The sequence below is a fragment of the Oryctolagus cuniculus genome, chromosome 2 (assembly GCF_964237555.1).
Source record: "Oryctolagus cuniculus chromosome 2, mOryCun1.1, whole genome shotgun sequence".
Lineage (NCBI taxonomy): Eukaryota > Metazoa > Chordata > Mammalia > Lagomorpha > Leporidae > Oryctolagus > Oryctolagus cuniculus.
In genome coordinates, this window is record NC_091433.1 from 131,339,153 (window position 1) to 131,357,707 (window position 18,555).

The window sequence follows — 18,555 nt, forward strand, 5'->3', positions numbered from 1 at the left end:
CATCTTAAGCAGATGGGCGATTTTCCCATGATATGGATTTCAGCAGAAAGGTTTTTACAGGCCTGGGGGGGGGGGGGGATTGTGAGGACACAGGTGGCGGTGCTGAAGTCTACTGGCCAGTGTGGGGGTGGGGTGTGCAGAAGGGGAAGGGGCAGGGAGGTCTCCCAGGTCCCGGCCCAGTGCCCCAGTGCCTGCTTGATGCCATCCACCTAGAGAGGGAGCAGAGCCAGAGTGTTTCAGACTCCCAAGAAAGAGAGAGGAAGGGAGGGAGGGAGGGAGGGAGAGAGAGAGAGAGAGAGAGAGAGAGCGCGCGCCCTGCTTCTGCCCTGAGTCAGGAGACAGGATTTAGGCTCAGACGCTGCGGGGGGGGCCTTGTGCAGCTTTGCATTTCTGCCACAAGTGTATACTGAAGGTTTGCTGTGCGCAGAGCTAAGCCCCACTGGAATACTCATAGGAGAAAGACAGTGATAGGAACCCACAGGCTCAGCAGACAACCCAAGGGCAGCAGCAACTGAAAGGAAAAAAGGACAGCCTGGCTTCTGCTGCACTGCTCGGCACAGAGAGGCTCCTGGCAAGAAGGGCAGGCAACGCTGCTCATCCTGGTACCTGCCCCACCATCCGCGGGCGCAAGCTGCTGCATTAGTCAGTTTTCCGGACCTGAACATCACTTGGGAGAAGCTACTTAAGAAGGAAGGATGTTTATTTCAGCCCACAGCTCAAGGATTCCCAGTCTAGACTGGGCAGCCCCTCCGGTTCAGGGGTGCTGAGGGTGAGGGTGGACGGTCACATGGCGAGCCCGGAAGCAGACACAGGGAGGTGCACTTCCTCCACATCCGCGCATCTCCCTCCATAGAGTCACAATGATTCAAGCACAGGGATGCCACCCCGACCACCTAACCCAACCTGATCACTTCCCAAGGCCTCGGCTTCAGACACCATAATCTGATTCAGTTCCATCCCTAATCCATTATCCTAAGACTGGAGAGCAAGACTTAAACACATGGGACTCTGGAAGATGCCCAAATTACTTTGCAAGTCGTGCACCTGTGCTCCCCAAGACCTGGGCAGCCTCGCTGCCCTCCTTACTCTCAAGTACCTCACCCATCCCCATCTTCCTTTTGTTGTTGTTGTTGTTGTTGTTGTTTGACAGGCAGAGTGGATAGTATGAGAGAGAGAGACAGAGAGAAAGGTCTTCCTTTTGCCGTTGGTTCACCCTCCGATGGCTGTTGCTGCCGGCGCGCTGATCCGAAGGCAGGAGCCAGGAGCCAGGTGCTTCTCCTGGTCTCCCATGGGGTGCAGGGCCCAAGCACCTGGGCCATCCTCCACTGCACTCCCTGGCCACAGCAGAGAGCTGGCCTGGAAGAGGGGCAACCGGGACAGAATCCAGCGCCCTGACCGGGACTAGAACCCGGTGTGCCGGCGCCGCAAGGCGGAGGATTAGCCTAGTGAGCCGCGGCGCCAGCCCATCCCCATCTTCCTAAACCCTGCAGCAGCCAGGGAGGGTTACCCTGCCCTCATGGGATCCACCATGAGATAGGCAGCCTCTAAATTCAGCAGGCCAATTGGCACTGGGGAAGGTATTTATCTACAACTTGTATTTGTCAATTAAAAACCAAACAAGCAAAAAGAAAACCTAGGGAAGATGTTGGAAACACCTATGGCAAAATGTTAATATTATTTTTTATGATTTAAAATGTTCATTTTATCTTACTAGAGAGGCAAGAAGACACAGAGGGAGAGATCTTCCATCTGTGGGTTCATTCTCCAAATGGCCTCAATGGCCGGGGCTGGGCCAGGCTGTCAGGAGCCTGGAACTCCACCTCCCACATGGAGGCAGGGGCCCAAGCACGTGGGCCATCTTCCGCTGGCGCCTTAGTGGTGCCTTAGTAGGAAGCCAGATGGGAAGTGGAGCAGCCAGGGCTTGAACTGGTGCTCCAGTGTGGGATCCCAGCTTCCCAAGGGGTGGCTTGACCCACTGCACCACAACACTACCCCCCCCTCCCCCGTTTAAAATTAATTCCAGGCCAGCGCCACGGCTCACTAGGCTAATCCTCCGCCTTGTGGCGCCGCACACCGGGTTCTAGTCCCGGTCGGGGCACCAGATTCTGTCCCTGTTGCCCCTCTTCCAGGCCAGCTCTCTGCTGTGTCCCAGGAGTGCAGTGGAGGATGGCCCAAGTACTTGGGCCCTGCACCCCATGGGAGACCAGAAGAAGCACCTGGCTCCTGGCTTCGGATCTGCGCGGTGCGCCGGCCGCAGCGCGCCGGTAGCGGTGGCCATTGGAGGGTGAACCAACGGCAAAAAGGAAGACCTTTCTCTCTGTCTCTCTCTCTCACTGTCCACTCTGCCTGTCAAAAAAAAAAAAAAATTAATTCCAGAAGCAGAATTGCTGTCAGAGGTTGTAGATATACTGTGGGCTCTGCTGCATTTCCCAAATTGGAAATGGCCTCTTCTGGCCTCCTAGCAGCCAAGAAAGAGGGCGTATTTTCTTATCATCCTGCTAAAACAAAGCATTATCATGCAAACTTTTGACATTTCCTGTGGCTTAAGCAGTATTTGTAATATTTCAATGCTATTTTCTACTCACTTATTTCTTAATGAATGAGTTTGAAATTTTTCCAATGTTTTAGGGGGCAGTGTTTGTCCTTTTATTAATGTAATCATCCCTCAATATTAATGGGGAATGGTTCCAGGACCTGCCCACCCACCCCAAAATGTTCAAATCCCTCATACAAGGTAACTTCAAAAGCTGTGTGGGCCGGCGCCGCGGCTCACTAGGCTAATCCTCTGCCTGCAGCACCGGCACCCTGGGTCCTAGTCCCGGTTGGGGCGCCGGTTCTGTCCCGGTTGCTCCTCTTCCAGTCCAGCTCTCTGCTGTTGCCCAGGAAGGCAGTGGAGGATGGCCCAAGTGCTTAGGCCCTGCACTCGCATGGGAGACCAGGAAGAAACACCTGGCTCCTGGCTTCAGATCAGCGCAGCACGCCGGCCATAGCAGCCATTTGGGGAGTGAACCAAAGGAAGGAAGACCTTTCTCTCTGTCTCTCTCACTGTCTAACTCTGCCTATCAAAAAAAAAAAAAAAAAGCTGTGTGGAAAATGGAATTAAAAGGTAAGTTTCTTTTGATGCAAACAATGTTGAAATCCATAATACCCATTTCCCATGCACTTTTTTTTTTAAGATTCATGCATTTATTTGAAAGTCAATTGCAGAGAGAGAGGAAACAAGAGAGTGTCCCTCTGCAGGTTCACTCTCCAAAAGGCTACAACAGCCAGGTTGGGCCAGGTCAAAGCCAGGAGTGTGGAACTCCAAGTCTCCCATGTGGGTGCAGGGGTTCAAGCACTTGGGCATCTTTTGCTTTCCTAGATGTATTAGCAGGGACCTGGATGGAAAGTGGAGCAGATGGGACTTGAACCAGTGGCCATACAGGATGTCAGTGTCACAGGCAGTGGCTTAACCTACTACACAACAATGCTGGCCCCTACTTGCACTTTTTGAAATATCATCATATAAAATGATGTCATCTTTTCATATAACCCAAGTGTATCCTCCTGCATTCTCTAAGTATCCTAAGTAATGTAAAGATTTAATACAAAGTAAATGGTATGCACACAATTTTTATAATGTATTATTCTGGGAATAATAACAATAAAAACATTCCTGTATGTGTTTACTACAGGTGCGTTTCCCCCTAATTTTTTCCATCAGATACGGAGGCATCTGAAGGGGCAAGTATGCATTAAGACTACTCTGGGGTGGAGCCGGCACTGTAGGTTAAGCATCTGCCTGTGGCACCGGCTTCCCACATGAGTGCTGGTTTGTGTCCCAGCTGCTCCACTTTCAAACTAGCTCCCTGCCAATGGCCTAGGAAAGCAGTAGAAGATGGCCTAAGTGCTTGGGCCCCTGCACCCACGTGGGACACCCAGAAGAAGCTCCTGGCTCCTGCCTTCAGATCAGCCCAGCTCTAGCCTTTGTGGCCATTTGGGGAGTGAACCAGCAGATGGAAGACCTCTCTCTCTCTCTCTATCTCTATCTTTCTCAAAAGAAAATCTTAAAAAAAAAAAAAAAGATTATTAATGGGGCTGACATTGTGGTATAGTGGGTAAAGCTGCTACCTGCAATGCTAGCAACCCATATGGGTATCAGTTAAAGTCCTGGCTGCCCTGCTTCCAATCCAGCTCCCTACTAATGTGCCTAGGAAAAATAGTAGAAGATGGTCCAAGTACTTGGGTCCCTGCCACCCATCTGGGAGACCTGGAAGAAGCTCCTGGCTTCTGGATTTGGACTAGCCCAGTCCCAGCCATTGTGGCCATCCAAGGAGTGAACCAGCAGATGGAAGATCTCTCTCTGTCTCTCCCTCTCTCTGTATAACTCTGATTTTTAAGTAAATAAATAAATCTACAAAATAATTTAAAAAGACTACCCAGGTGGGTGTATGGTTTATTGGATAAGACCCTGCTTAGGGTACCTTCATTCAATATCAGAGCATCTTCGAGTCCCAGTTCTGCTCCCAATTCCACTTCCTGCCTGGGAGGCAGCAGGTAATGGCTCAAGTAGTTAAGTTCCTGCCACTCACCCACATGGGAGACCTGCAGTCTGCTCCTCCCTCTCTGTTGCTATACCTTGTGAATAAATAAATAAATAATAAATACTTCTTTAAAAATTACACATGGGGGCAAAAAATTTGGTCTCCAAGACATTCCTCTAAGTGACAATATGTATTTTTAAGATGTGATCTAACCTAAGTATTCATCAACAGGGGGTTGAGTAATTTAATTATGGTGTACCCACATAATAAAATAATATGCAGACATTTTAAGAAAGGTGATGTAGAAGAATATTTACTGAAACCTGTCCCTATTGCTTTTCAGCAAATATGCAAACATTTAGGGCAGGGGACCTGGGGTGAGGTTACCTCTGCAGAGAGTGGCAGGGGTGTGGAGAGCTGGCAATTCTGCCCCCTGACCTGGGTGACATCACAGGCATGTTCTCTTCAGCATTAATCTACGAATGCATGCCTTCCCAAGCTCAGAGCCAAATTCACCTGCATTGTGGGTATCGTGGGGCCTGCTCTGAGCATTTCAGGCTGTTGACAGCATCTCTGGCTGCTACCCACAAGCGGCCAGCGGCACCCACCTCTCCCTATTCTGCCCTAAGTTCCCACAGGAATGAAACCGCTCCCAGCTGAGAGCCACCCCATTAAATCATACATTCATATGCTATGTATTTTTCCTCTGGTTAAATTTCATAACTAAAGCTGCTTTTTAAAAATAGGGGATGGGGCCGGCGCTCTCTGCTATGGCCTGGGAAAGCAGTAGAGGATGGCCTAAATCTTTGGGCCCCTGCACCCGCGTGGGAGACCCAGAAGAAGCTCCTGGCTCCTGGCTTCAGATCAGCTCAGCTCTGGCCATTGCAGCCATTTGGGGAGCGAACCAGCAGAATGGAAGACCTCTCTCTCTCTCTGGCTCTACCTCTCTCTGTAACTCTCTTTCAAAGAAATAAAAAATAATTCTTTAAAAAAAATAAAAATAGGGGAAAGGAATCTAGGAGGAGGCAGTCAAATGCTAACAAGTGCATTCCCAGTGGTGGGATTCAAGCCCATTGTTAAATTTTGTTTTATGTCTTCCCAAAATTTGTCATTTTCTATAATGAGTACCTATGGCGTTTATAAAATGGACACAGAAAGTTATTTTCTCTGTTCTGAATCATTTTTAATGTTTAAAAGGCCAGGTTCAGAGTCCAGGGTCCCATGGTCCACCCTCCTTATACACAGGCGAGCAGGGAGCTTTTCCTAAGGACAGGAAACCACCTTAACATGGTTCTGCAAGACGCCCTCCCCCTCCCCAGGCTCTAGGGGACAGGATGAGGCTGGAGAGCCCTGGGGAGAAGGAAGGACCTGACACTGGCCACTGCTGGCCGGTGGAGGGAGAAGCAAGGTGAGAGAGGACTCCTGGCTTCCTGGTTGGTGAGCAGGGCAGAAATTTACATCCAGCCTTCAAGGAAATGAAGACATCCGAGCTCCAAAGCAACGAAGGTCCGCTCTTGCTCTTGGATGCATCCCCGGCACTGGGATGTTCAATAGATAAATGTGTTCAAAGGATAAATGCTTAGTGACTAACTGCACGAATAAAGGGATAAAAATAATCACATTCAAAGATGGAAAATGGGCGGGGAAGCAAAGTATTAGCGATTACTAAATGTTACAGGGAAGGAAGCTGCTTATCTCCACCAACGATGGACTGAGAATGTCTACAATGGCCCAGGTCCTCGTGATGCTTTTAGCTAACTCACAGATTAATCAATCAATACAAGGATGAAAGCATGACCAGTATTCACAACAGCCTCTGCCCCCCTCAGACGGGAGCCAAAACAGCGCCCTCAGAGTCCAATCTCCGAGAGCTCACACTCTATTTTGGGAAGCAGGTCCTGAAATTACATCCGAGGCTGGAATGCCCAGGGCACAACTGCAAGGAACAGGGGGCCAGTGCCGGCCCATATGTTACAGGCTGCATGGTGGAGGCGGCACAGGGGCAGCTAGGCGCCTCCCGAGCAGCGCCACCGTCCCCTCTGCCATGACAAGGCCGGGTCCTAGGGCTTCCTGACCATGGGCATGCAAAACCCTTGGGGATTTGTCAGCAGCACCCATGCCCAGGCACCACTGGGCATGTAATTTCTCAAGAGAAGGGGACAAGTGGCAAGCCAGGGCCAGTTCTAAACCTTGGCAGGCAGTTCTGTGTGCAGCCAGGCTGGCATGCCACAGGCCTGGACACTCTGTAAGTGTTGGGGCTGGTTCCACAGGCTTCCCTCCCTACGCTTTAGCTCAGTCCCGCCCTGCATTGGGAATGCTCCCCCCCCCCGGGGTGGGGGGGCAAAGGAATTCCACCCACACACCTTCCATCCCCACTGGATGAAAATCTCCATGCAGGAGACCCAGGAATCTGTTCTCAAACACCCTCTCCAGGTAAGGACCCCACCCTAGACTCGGTGAGGCTGCCAGACACATCCGGAAGTTGGCTGGAGACAGGGCCAAAGACACAGACTTTACAGAGCTCCTGCTTCTGCCCCATGCTGGGACATGCCAGAGAATAAGCAGGCCAGGTGACCGTTCCCAAGGAGGCCTGATGTCCTGGGTATGGGGCTGAGTACTAAGCACGCGCTGGCTGGGGTGAGCACACCAGCAGACTTCACAAAATGCCATTCTACCTGGAGAGGAGACACCTGTGACAGGACAGCCCTGGGGGCCTTCCTGGTGAAGGCAACATTGCAGCTGGACTTTGAAAGACGCATAGACTTGGAACAGCTGGAGCGGTTACATTCTACTACATTCCAATTTGTCCAGGGGCCCCTCAGTGCACACAAATAGGAAGGATGGATAAAGGGTAGGGCGTACAGAGGTGAGGAGAGCACAGCAGCCATCCACGCTCGGGCTATCAGGGCCAGCGCGGTAGCCAGGAGGGACCTCTGACCCAAGGGCAGTGCCACCATTGACCTGAACACATCATTGAACTTCCCTGGGTTTCCACATCCTTATTCCCAGAACAGGGATGTTAGCAGGCACAATGGGGCTGTTACAGAACCAGGGAAGGCGCAATGGGCTTCTGTGTGCCCCGGAGCTCAGTGTCCCCAGCGGGATTTCTCTCCCCACAATTTCTACATAGCCAAGGCTCCCACAGCACAAGGGCAACAGGGAGAACTGAGGACCTTGCCTTGAAGTTGCTCTGGCAGACTGAACACGCAGGTATGTCACCAGTACATGAAAATCACAAAACTGTCCAAAATGACATAAATCACACTATATGTAGGTCTCCCTCGGCCACACTGTGTGTGTCTCTGCCCTGTTGCTATTATGTGGAGGGTGCCGAGGGACATGATGGGGCTTATGGTCAGAGCTAAAGAACTGCTTGGGAGCCCCCCTTTCAAATCTCATGCAAACCCCTGTCTCTTTCCCTCCCCATCTGACCACACTTGTGAGCCACGCACACATTTCTAACTACACAAAGGCGCGGAGCAGGAGTCCTGGCAAAGAGGAAGCCCTCTCTCGTCTCCTCACTTCTGCTTCCCTGCCACACTGAGTGTCTGACTCATAACTATTGTTCTTCCTCTTCATTTTGACAGATCTTTCCTCTTCCCTTCCCCTTCTGAGACTCCCCCTCCCGTGGGAACCTCTGCCCTGGAGTGAGAGCTGGGGATGCCTGGTGAGAGGGTGGGGGGGCACTCTGCTTCCTCCCAACAGAGCAGACCTCTCTGGGGATGCCTGGTGGGGGTGGGACTCTGCTTCCCCCCAACACAGCAGACCCTCTCTGGTCTAGCACCACCCATAGGGGCTGAAGCTTCTTGACTCTGGAAAAAACATTCTGAATTTCTTGTCTTAAGGCCGTACCCATCCTATTCTGCTCCCAATTCTTTCCCGAGAGACACCACAGATTCAACCTGGCCAGCATTCAACAAAGATGGGGGGGCGGGGGCAGCGGCGAATGAATGAATGAAACAAAGACACAACAGCAAACCGCACCATCTGCTGCTCAGTTTTCGATGGGTCCCATACCCATCTGCCAACCCACCCCCATCCCCACTACCCGGTTAGGGCTGGGACTCATTCGTGTCCCTTCGGGGGCAGCTCTTGGAAGAGCGATGGCCCAAGACAAAGCGTGGCACTCGGGTTTCCAAAGCCCCACAGCCCGAAGGCATCTCCTGTGCTATTTCTTCCCCATCGCTGGCAGCACAAGTCAGGGCTGAGGTCTCTGTCCTCACTGGCAGAGGAATAACTGGCGGGGACTGGGGTCAGGGCGGGGGTCAGAGCCGCGGACCCGGGGCTCTCACCTCGGAAAGTCAGGCTGGCCACAGGGTCGCTGCGCCGGTCCTTCTTCACGCTGGGGAGGTTGCTGGCCCTCACCAGCAGGCAGCACAGCATGGCTCAGCGGTCCTGGGCGCCCAGAGGAGCGCCGGCAGCTCTGGAGTGCGAGCACCGGGCCCAGGCACCCACCTCCCAGGCTCCCGCGCCAAAAGGGAGCCGTCACCTTCACTGTGCTTCCACAGAGAAGTGGCCGATGCCTGGGGGAGGCCCCTGGGATGACACCGGACACCCGTGGGGCGGACCCTCCCTCTGGTCCCTACCCAGATCCGCCCTGCCTGAGGCGGGCGGGGAGGAGCAGAGGTTGGACCGGAGCCCTGCGGGTGCTGGTCCTGGGCTTCGCGGGTCCCCGCCTCCAGCCGGGAATGGAAGCGCAGCTGACGCGGGCCACCGTGTGTCCTCCTACCGCGGACGCGGAGCCGCCGAGCCTGCCCCACGCGGGACCCTCTAGTGACCCCAGCTCACGCTGCGGGCCGCCGTGCGCCCATAGCGAATGGGGAGTAGGGGGCAGAGGAGAGCGAGTCCCTGGCCACTTAGAGCTCTGAGGAGTGTGCGGGGGACAGGAACGCCCAGTTCGGACCAAGCCCCGCCTCTGAGCAGTACCTGCCCTGGAGAGCCAGGCCCCTCAGCTCGCGCTGGCTGCCCAGATCAGAAACCAGGGTCAGGAAGACACCGAAGTCCCGGTGCCCGAGACCCCGCCTCTGCACCTTCTCTAGGGCTGTCTAGGGTCTCTGGTCTCCAGAGGCAGAGGTCTGTGTTCATACTGCCTTCTTTGTAGCTCCGGGGTCCAGCCGCTGCTTATTCCATCTCCTACACGGTCCCTCCAACCCAGGGATCCCTACACACCTGATTCCCATCCCCCTACTGTGGGGACAGCTGCTTGTGGCTGAGCCCATGTCTGGTCCTTTCCAGTTTAGGAACCCCTTGACCACTGGAGCCATGGATTGTCACTTCTGTAACTCCAACAGTCCAGCACCTGGCAACAGCCAGGGCACTGTCCCTCCCTTCCTCCCACTACCACCAGGCGTACTCAGCCTAAATTCAGTGCCCGGTTACTCTCACCATTCTGCACAAACCTTAACTCCCTTCCCCCTCTCTCCCTCTGGGGCTGAACCGGCTGCTCTGCCTCCTAGACACCCATTCACCACCCTAGGTGCTACAGAAGGGTCATCCAGCCCACCTGACCAGGGTCACATGACAGTTCTGACGCCCAACCCGAGCAGCCCCTTACTAACTCTCCTGGTTAATGATTTCATACTGTTCCCCATCCCCAAACCTCCAGCACCCCCCACCCACCCGCCCTCCATTTATGTCCCATTTACAGAGCAGAGAGCATCCCAGGCTCCCGGGCTCCTGCTGATCCCCTTGCATCTGTGCTGCCCTCCTCTGCCTTCCCTCCTGTGCTCATGGAGGAATCATCGCGCTCCTAAGACCAACAGGACACTGGGGCATAAGGCTCACCCCCTCTTTCCTCTCCTTGACAAGGTCCCAGTAACCCACCCCCCTCCACACACACACACACAATGCCGAGTTTCCCTGTCTCCTGGATTATTCCATCTGCACACTACTGTCTGGCCATAAACAGCCTCTGCACCCCTCACCCCTCCAGCCACCACTCAGTTCTCTTCACAGCATTACTCTTTGAAAGCACTGTCCCTACTTTCTGTCTCCAATCTCTCCCTTCCATTCTCTCTTGAACCCACCTATGTCACCAAGCCTGCAAATCCTATCAGTTCTCCTTCAAAATATGTCCAGGGGCCGGTGCTATGGCGTAGCTGGTAAAGCAGTGCTAGCATCAGTCTGGGCACTGGTTCCGGTTCTGGCTGCTCCACTTCCGATCCTGCTCCCTGCTAATGTGTCTGGGAAGACAGCAGGAGATGGCCCAGGTACAGGTCCTTGGGCCCCTGCACCCATATGAGAGACCCGGAAAAAGCTCCTGGCTCCTCGCTTCAGTCTGGCTCAGCTCCGGCCATTGTGGCCATTTAGGGAGTGAACCAATGGATGGAAGATCTCTCTCTGTGTCTCTCCCTCTCTCTCTAATTCTGCCTTTACATAAATAAATACATATTTTCAAAAAATATCCAGAATCCCACCATTCCCCACCACCTCCATGGTAACCCTGGCTGAAGCCACCGTCAGCACTTGCCTGTGTGGTGGCCACAGATGCCCCAGCGGCTCCTGCTCCTACCCGTCAGTGTGACCCGCTGCCATCCTGTACTCTAGCCCCTTGAAAGGCTCCCACTTCACTAAACTCCAAGTCCCTGTGTGACCTCCTTGACCTTCTCTCCTGCCCCTCCCTGGGGGAGGTGGGAGTGGCGGGGGTGGGGAGATAACATCCTTCTTCAAGTATGTGAGCCTTCCAGCTGTCTCAGGCAGGTCAGGCCGGCACCCTCAGGGCCTTTGCTTGCTGCTTCCCCTGACTGTATGTTCATCAACCTTCCTTCAGCCCTCCTCTCAAAGGGGACTACCTCTGGGCACCCCATTTAAAGCCACATCCCCTTCCCCCTGCCTTCTATGCCCAGGCTCCAGCAGGGATCACCTGTGTCTTTTTCCTCTTCCCTGTGAGAGTATCTCCTCCAAGAAGGCAGGGCACTGCCCCCTAGGGGAAAGTTCAGATATTATGAGGCTCCGTTTTCCTCTGTGCTGCAGTACTTCCTGGCTTTTTGCTTTCTCCCAGCCACATGCATCCTTCCCTACCCCTGTGCCAATCTGTCAGAGTCGGTACAGGAAATCTGTTGTGGGAATATCTAAGCTTTCCACAAGAACATAGCTTTTACAAACCCTCGGCTTGTGTCCAAGGAACCGGGGCTCCACACACCTGTTCTGCAAACCAGAAAAGCAATAGCCAGTGCCCTGAGCCCTGCACACATCCTCTCTCCCACCTTACCTTCCAACTTCCTGCCCGGAGCCTCTGTTCACTGTTCGGGACATCTCCCCAAAGAGAGCTGTTTCCTTGCACACTTCCTATGGGGGTGCCATGAACGGCATTTCCTTCCGAGCAGACACCCATCAGGAATGAAGCCCTAACAGACAGCGTGGCTGAAACCTCACCTCCCCCCAACACACATATGTCCCCCTTTTCCGTAGACAGAGTTTTTCCAGACCACATGCCACCCAAATAGGAAGATTACATTTCCCAGCCCACCCTGCAGCTAGATGTGGCCATGAAAGAGCACTGGTCAATGGGATCTGAGCAGATGTGGCTCTGTCACTGGGGGAAGGAAGGCACTGGCACCTGCTCTCTGGAGAGCCCAGGCCCTCAGCCTCCAGGATGAGACAAAACCCTGTGTATCAGAGGCTGTCACTAGTGTCCCCTGGGACACATCCAACCTACACACAGAGGTACTGCCTTTGACGATACAATGTCTTATAACAAAATTAGGCCTTAATTAAGCATTAGGTTTTCCATACCAATCTTGATTTACAGCTTCTCTTTAAAAATCAGAGAAACTGGGGCCGGCACTGTAACATAGAGGGTTAAGCCACCACCTGTGACGCCAGCATCCCATATGGGTGCCACTTTGAGTCCCGGCTGCTACACTTCTGATCCAGCTCTCTGCTAATGTGCCTGGGAAGCAGCAGAAGATTCCCCCAACTGCTTGGGCCCCTGCCATTCATGTGAGAGGCCAATATGGAGTTCCAGACTCCTAGCATTGGCCTGGTCCAGTCCCACCTGTTGCAGTCATTTGGGGAGTGAACCAGCAGATGGAAGAGCTCTCTCTGTCTCTCTCTCTCTTTTTTTTTTCTCTGAAACTCTGCCTTTCAAATAAATCTTTAAAAAAAAAAAATCAGAGAAACTGAGCCGGCACCGTGGCTCACTTGGTTAATCCTCTGCCTGCTGCACCGGCATCCCATATGGGCGCTGGGTTCTAGTCCCGGTTGCTATCTTCCAGTCCAGCTCTCTGCTGTGGCCTGGGAAGGCAGTGGAGGATGGCCCAAGTGCTTGGGGCCTGCACCTGCATGGAAGACCAGGAAGAAGCACCTGGCTCCTGGCTTCAGGTCGGCACAGCGGCCGTAGTGGCCATTTAGGGGGTGAACCAACAGAAGGAAGACCTTTCTCTCTGTCACTCTCTCTCACTGTCTGACTCTATCTATCAAATAAAAAAAAGTTAAAACAATCAGAGAAACTGGTACCTGGACCCCCCCAATTCTCCACCCAAAACTGACATCTGGGCCCTGAAGAAAGGGACTTGGGGAAGGGGGCTGCTCACTTGCCACCAGTGGCCTAATCTTGGGTCACCTGCCAGCCTCCCTCCACAGGCACGCGTCTGTGAGTTCTCCTGTCACCTATCTGCGGTCCATGTCCCTGATCATCAAGGCAGTTTCCTCAAAGCACGCCCCTCCTTGCTCTGGGAGTTTTCCTGGTGTTGTCCAGGGCTTTGTTTTTCCCCAGGGCCTGAACATGAGGTATCCAGGAAGCAAAAAGGCCCGGGAATTGGCACTGAGAGCAACACTGCACATGAGTTCATGCACACGAGTCCTGCAGGGCACATTTGTCAATGTCCAAAACCTTCCGGAAGCGTGGATGAGCCAACCCATCCTTCCCCCCCTCACCCCTTGCATTCATTTAAGAATCTGTGCCCCATGGATCTTGCCATCCAATCAGCCAGGCTTGACAGCACCTGTGTGTTCCCAGAGTGTAGAATGCAGGTGCAGTCCTGATACTGGCTGCAGCCTCTGTCACGTGACTGCCATGGAAGCACCCACCCACAGTGGGAACAAGCAGATGGTCCTGGGCTTGTGTCCCAGGCCACGTTTTCTTCTTGCCAGGTGACCTGAGGCCTGTGGACCTCTCAGAGTCCTTCACAGAGGTGTTGAGAGGACTAAACCAAACAGCAGTGCCTCCAGCACAGCACGTGGCCCAAGGTAGCCCTTCACACGCCCCTTGCTGACATCCCACGCTAATGAACACATGTGGAAAGAATGCAGATTGTAGAGAAATGAGTGTGGCCTGGGGAGAGGGGTGGGAGCACAGTCAGTCATCAGGCAGGCAAATCAATACCCTCAGCTAAGAAGGGCAGCTCTAGGAAGGACATCCAGAGGAGATAGGACCAGAGTCCCTGGGGGCATACGGGATGGTCACCGGCCACCTTGTGCCTAGCCTGGCAGGACAGTGGCTGAACAAACAGCTGATTACAGAATTTACCATGCCAAAAAGATATAAAAAGTCTTCTTAGATGTGCATGACCAAGTATCTGCCACACCCACCACAGGCTGCCCGCCTCCATCGCTCTGGCCTCAGCTCATCCCAAGCAGAGGAGCCAGGACTTGAACAGGCATTCATATGGGATGTAGGCATCCCAAGTAGCAGCATGATCTACTTCTTACTAATGCACCTGGGAGACAGCAGATGATGGCTCAAGTGCTTGGGCCCCTGCCACCCATATGGGTAACCAGATGGAATCCCTGGCTTCTGGCTTGGCCTGGCTCTGCCCTAGCTGTTTGCAGAGTTTCTGGCTCCTAGCTTTGGCCTGGCCCAGACCTGGCTGTTGCAGCCATTTGTGGAGTGAACTAGCAGGTGGAAAATTCTCTCTCTCTCTCCTTCTCTCTCTTTCAGCCTTTCAAATAAAGAAATAAAAAAAAAAAAAGACATGGGTTCAAACCCTGCTCCCAGATCTTTTTAAAATATTTATTTATTTAGTTTTGAAAGGCAGAGTGACAGAGAGAGCCAGATCTTCAACCTTCCATTCACTGGTTTACTCCTCAAATGGCCACAACAGCCAAGGCTGACCCAGGCTGTGGCCAGGAGACAGCAATTCCATCACGTCTCCCAGTGTGGGTGGCAGGAACTCAAGTACCTGAGCCATCATCTGCTGCTGCCCAGGCACATTAGCAGAAAGCTGGATTAGCCAGGACTTGAACCTGGGATGCTAGTTCCAGAAGGGTAGGGGAGAGGGAGGGCCTTACCTGCTATGTCAGTCCTGGTCCCCATAAAGCAGAGGTAGGTACCAGAGTGGCTGAAGACAAGGTGGGAGCAGGGGGACTCTGCAACCAGACTGCTTGAATCCCAACTCCACCATAATCTTAGGCAAGTCACTTACCCTCTTTGTGCCTCAGTCTCCTCCTCTGTAAAAGGGGGTGGTGATAGTTGCTAACATATCTGCTTCTAGGAAGATTAATTGAGGCCTACGTGTGTAAAGTGCCTGATATCAATTACAACTGGGCCAGCGTGTAGCTCATCTTAAATGTTCTCTGAAAAAGGTGGGGTACATAATAAGCACTGTGTCTGTTAAATAGCTCTCTTTATAACGCTGTGGCAGGGTTTTAAAGAGACAGCATCTCAAAATGGCACGTTGTTTGTGCTGAACGAGCTGCCGTTCCCTAACTGTGAGATAAATACACATTTGACAAATAGGAATCTTCCATCATTTGGTCATCTGCCTCACCGTGTGCTGCCTGAGGCCTGTCGCTCCCCTACTTTAATCCAGCCCCCTGCAGGGTACCCCCCCCCATACACACACACACACCTCCCTGTTCGGACTCAGGCCTTGCCCTGGGTGTGCTGAGTGTGGGCAGCGCGGGGTACGCATCCCAGAGCACTTTCCTCTTCAGGAGCCCAGGATGCTGATAATAACAGAGAGCACAGACGATGGGGGAGGGGTGTGCTGTGGCCAGTGTGTGACTGTGGCCAGGCCCTGGCCTCCTCTGGGCCCACAGCCTCATCTGTCAAGAGGGGATAATATTAATGTTCTTGCCCTTCGGCCTGGCAGAGCTGCTGTGAGCACGAGGTTAATCTACACCTGCACAGAGGAACTGCAGGTGTCCTTATGGGGTATATAATCAGATAGCCAAAGGAGGGGCTTCAGGGGAAAAACCAGAGGCCTGGAAGTCAGCTCCAGGCCAGACAGGGAGGGGAGTCTTCCCAGAAGGGTGTTTTGCCCTGAGCCCAGAGCCTTCCGTGTAATCATTCACCAGCGGGGCCTGGACTGGGAGAAGGGGAGTGAGTAGGGCTGAAAGCCGCGGGGAGGCCAAATTTGGACATGGCCTAGGAGCCTGGCAAATGCAGGGGGTGGAATGTGGCCAGTGGCTGGGGGAGGGGGGACTGCATTCCCCTTGACTGCCTGGTAGTGACAGTGAAGACTGAGAGTGGGGGTTCCAGCCGGCCTCCTCCCCCCGCTCAGAGGCTCTTGATCGGAGCAAACAATATATTTTCTTTCTCCGCAGCCAGGCCTGAGAGCCAGGAAGGGGGAGCCAAGCCAGAGAAGCCTGGCAGTGGGCAAAGGGCAGGCCTGGGGCCTGACACCTGGCAGGTGCGGACCAAGGGAGAGGCTGGGGACAGAGGAGGGGGAGCCTGCCCCACAGACAGGCCCTGGGGGCCGAAATAAAGACAGAGTAGAAGCCACACCAGGACCACTTCCTGTCGGGGAAAGCTCTTCTGGGTTAGAAAGTGCTTGCCATTCATTATTCATTATTTCCTTTCTGCACTGCTGCTCTGAGTCTGCCTGCCGGGGTGGAAGTAGGTACTCCACTGCCTGAGGCAGAAGGCAAGTGTGGCCCAGGCATCCGGGAGGGGGTGTGATGGGGAAGGTGGAGGAAAATGTGGCTCCAGGCAGGCAGACAGCAGAGACAAGCCCCCCTCCCCCAGAACAGGAGCTGCGGCCCACCTTGGGGGGGGGGGGTGTGCATTTGTACCACTGCAGGGGGCACCACTCACAAAGCCAACTCAGTGCTCAGGGGAGAGACTGAGAAGGCAGCTGGAGGCAGAGGCACTGCTGCAAGGGGGCTGCTTAATGCACAAGTGCCTGTGCTCCCCGCCCCCACCAAGGGGCATTTACAGTGCAAATGGTGAACGCTGCCCCCTGCAGTTGTGCTACAAGGAACCCAGGGCCCTCAGCCAGGCCCTGCCTGCCCTGCCCAGAGCTGAGGATGCAGAAAGGAAACACGAGAGACCCTCACTGACCCCTGTGTCCTCCCTGCTGGAAACACCTTGAGAGAGCTCATTTCCGGAGGCCCCATGGAAACTGGTGGAGAACAGGCCAAGGCAGCACGTGAGGACAAACACACAGCTGCAGCATCGCCATCACCCGCATCACAGCTCCCGCTTCACCTGCACCAAAGCCCTGCTCTCGCTTCCAGTCAGTGCGCTAAGGCCCCAAACCTCACACCCCTAGTGGGTGCGGTGGGCGTGCACCAGGACATCGGCTCTAGGGAGCATGCGAGGGAGCCCACGGTGCTCCAAACTGTGCTCGCGCCTGTGAACAAGTGGATCCCGGAGCTCAGGAAAGGGAAAGGAACTTTTCCATGCTGGATGGCCAGGAGCCAACCAATGCTGTGCTTTCTCGAGGCCTGGGGGTGCGGATGAGGAAGATAGGTAGATCAGGAGTCCACTCTGTCAGATAACAGGGGCTGAGTGCACAGAGCTCAAACACGTGCTGTCCTTCTCCCCCACGATGACTTCAAACCCAAAGACCCAGCTGCTGGAGACCCCAGCTCTGGCTTGGCCCTCACTGAGGAAAAGTGCAGGCCTAACCCTGAAAAGATCTTCCTGCTCAGGGAGACCCCATCTGATGATGGAAACCAGAAACCACCAGTCTGGTGGGGTGAGAGAGAGGACAAAGCCCCTGAGGTTTGTTGCTGGTGACCGCTGTGTCCCAGCTGCTAACCTCCCCAGGGCCGTGCCCAGGGCAAACTCAGGATTGTTGGAGGGGTGGGCGAGCCTCCGCCCCCAGTGGCCTGCCAGCCCAGCCTCTGAGGGCGAGCAAAGGCCAGGGAGAGCCGCCAGGCGCTGGCAGGAGGGGAGAGCGGGTTATAAATAGGATGGGACCAGGCCTTTGGGGAGAGGAGCCCTGCAGTTCCGCGCTTTGCTGCCCAGCGCAGAAAAGACCTCTTCTCAGAGAAAGGGAGAGGTGAGAGCAGAGATGCGGATCCTGCCTTCCTGGCCTCCCTCGGGCCGACGCGGGCTCAGCTTCCAGCCCTAGAAGCGCCATTCTGCGCTCGCTCTCGCTCGCTCGCTCGCTCGCTCTGTCTCGCTCTCCAGCGCGCGCTCTCTCGCTCTCTACCTCAGTTTCCCTCTGAGTCGCTCCAACCGAGGACGCGTATCTTTGCAACACTCAGGCTCGGTCGAAGCGGAGCTGGGGAGCCTTGTCTCCCACCTCGGGGCGCTCTCAGGGGTGGAGAGTCCGGGTGTTCCCTCCCTGACCCTTCCGCGAGCCCCTCCTACCTGCGAACACCGCGGAGCAGTAGGCATCGCTGATGTCGGAGTCCGGGGTGTGGACGTTCTCCGCGTAGAGGAAGAAGACCCTCAGCATGTCTGGCGCGAGCAGAGCTCCGTGCGCCCAGGGCGCCTGGAGGGCTGGGGAAGGTCGCAGACGGCAGAGGGGCAGCTAGTGGGTCCGCTCCCGGGGAGGGCAGGCTCGGCTCCCGGCTCCGAGCTTCTTCTCTTAAAAGCGAACAGACCCCACCCCCGGGCTGCTCCACTGAGCAAGGCTCGGACCCTGCCTCGGCTGCGCTGCCCGGGGTGTGCTCACCCGGCCGCTCAGCGGGCCTTCCGAGAACAGGGGCTTCTGCTCTGCTTCCGCGCCCGCCGCCCTAGCGGGGCTCCATTGAGCTGTAATTCAATGCTCCGGCCGCGGGCTCTCCAGATGACAAGGCATTTTGCACCTGGCCATGGAACAGCGGGCTGGGCGGTGGCCGCGAGGGCCGGGGGCTGGACCAGGGTTTCAGGCACCCAGCCTAGCACAGAGCTCGCTCAGCCCCTCCCCTGCCTTTC

At 54.6% G+C, this 18,555-nt stretch overlaps 1 protein-coding gene across 20 annotated transcripts in view; it reads right to left on the reverse strand.

The window, feature by feature from the left end:
- The window catches only part of DYSF (dysferlin), a 190,146-nt gene extending 171,599 nt beyond the window's left edge, over positions 1-18,547 (reverse strand). For 7 of the 20 annotated variants that reach the window (XM_002709783.5, XM_002709780.5, XM_002709778.5 and 4 more), the window contains exon 1: positions 18,007-18,421. In XM_002709783.5, coding sequence (XP_002709829.2) covers positions 18,007-18,094 — 88 coding nt within the window. In that variant the 5' untranslated portion in view covers positions 18,095-18,421. Of the gene's footprint in view, positions 1-8,815; positions 9,142-18,006 lie in introns of those variants that run through there. The other 13 variants (XM_051842781.2, XM_051842778.2, XM_051842779.2 and 10 more) reach the window with 7 other exon arrangements.
- Positions 18,548-18,555: the final 8 nt, after the last annotated feature.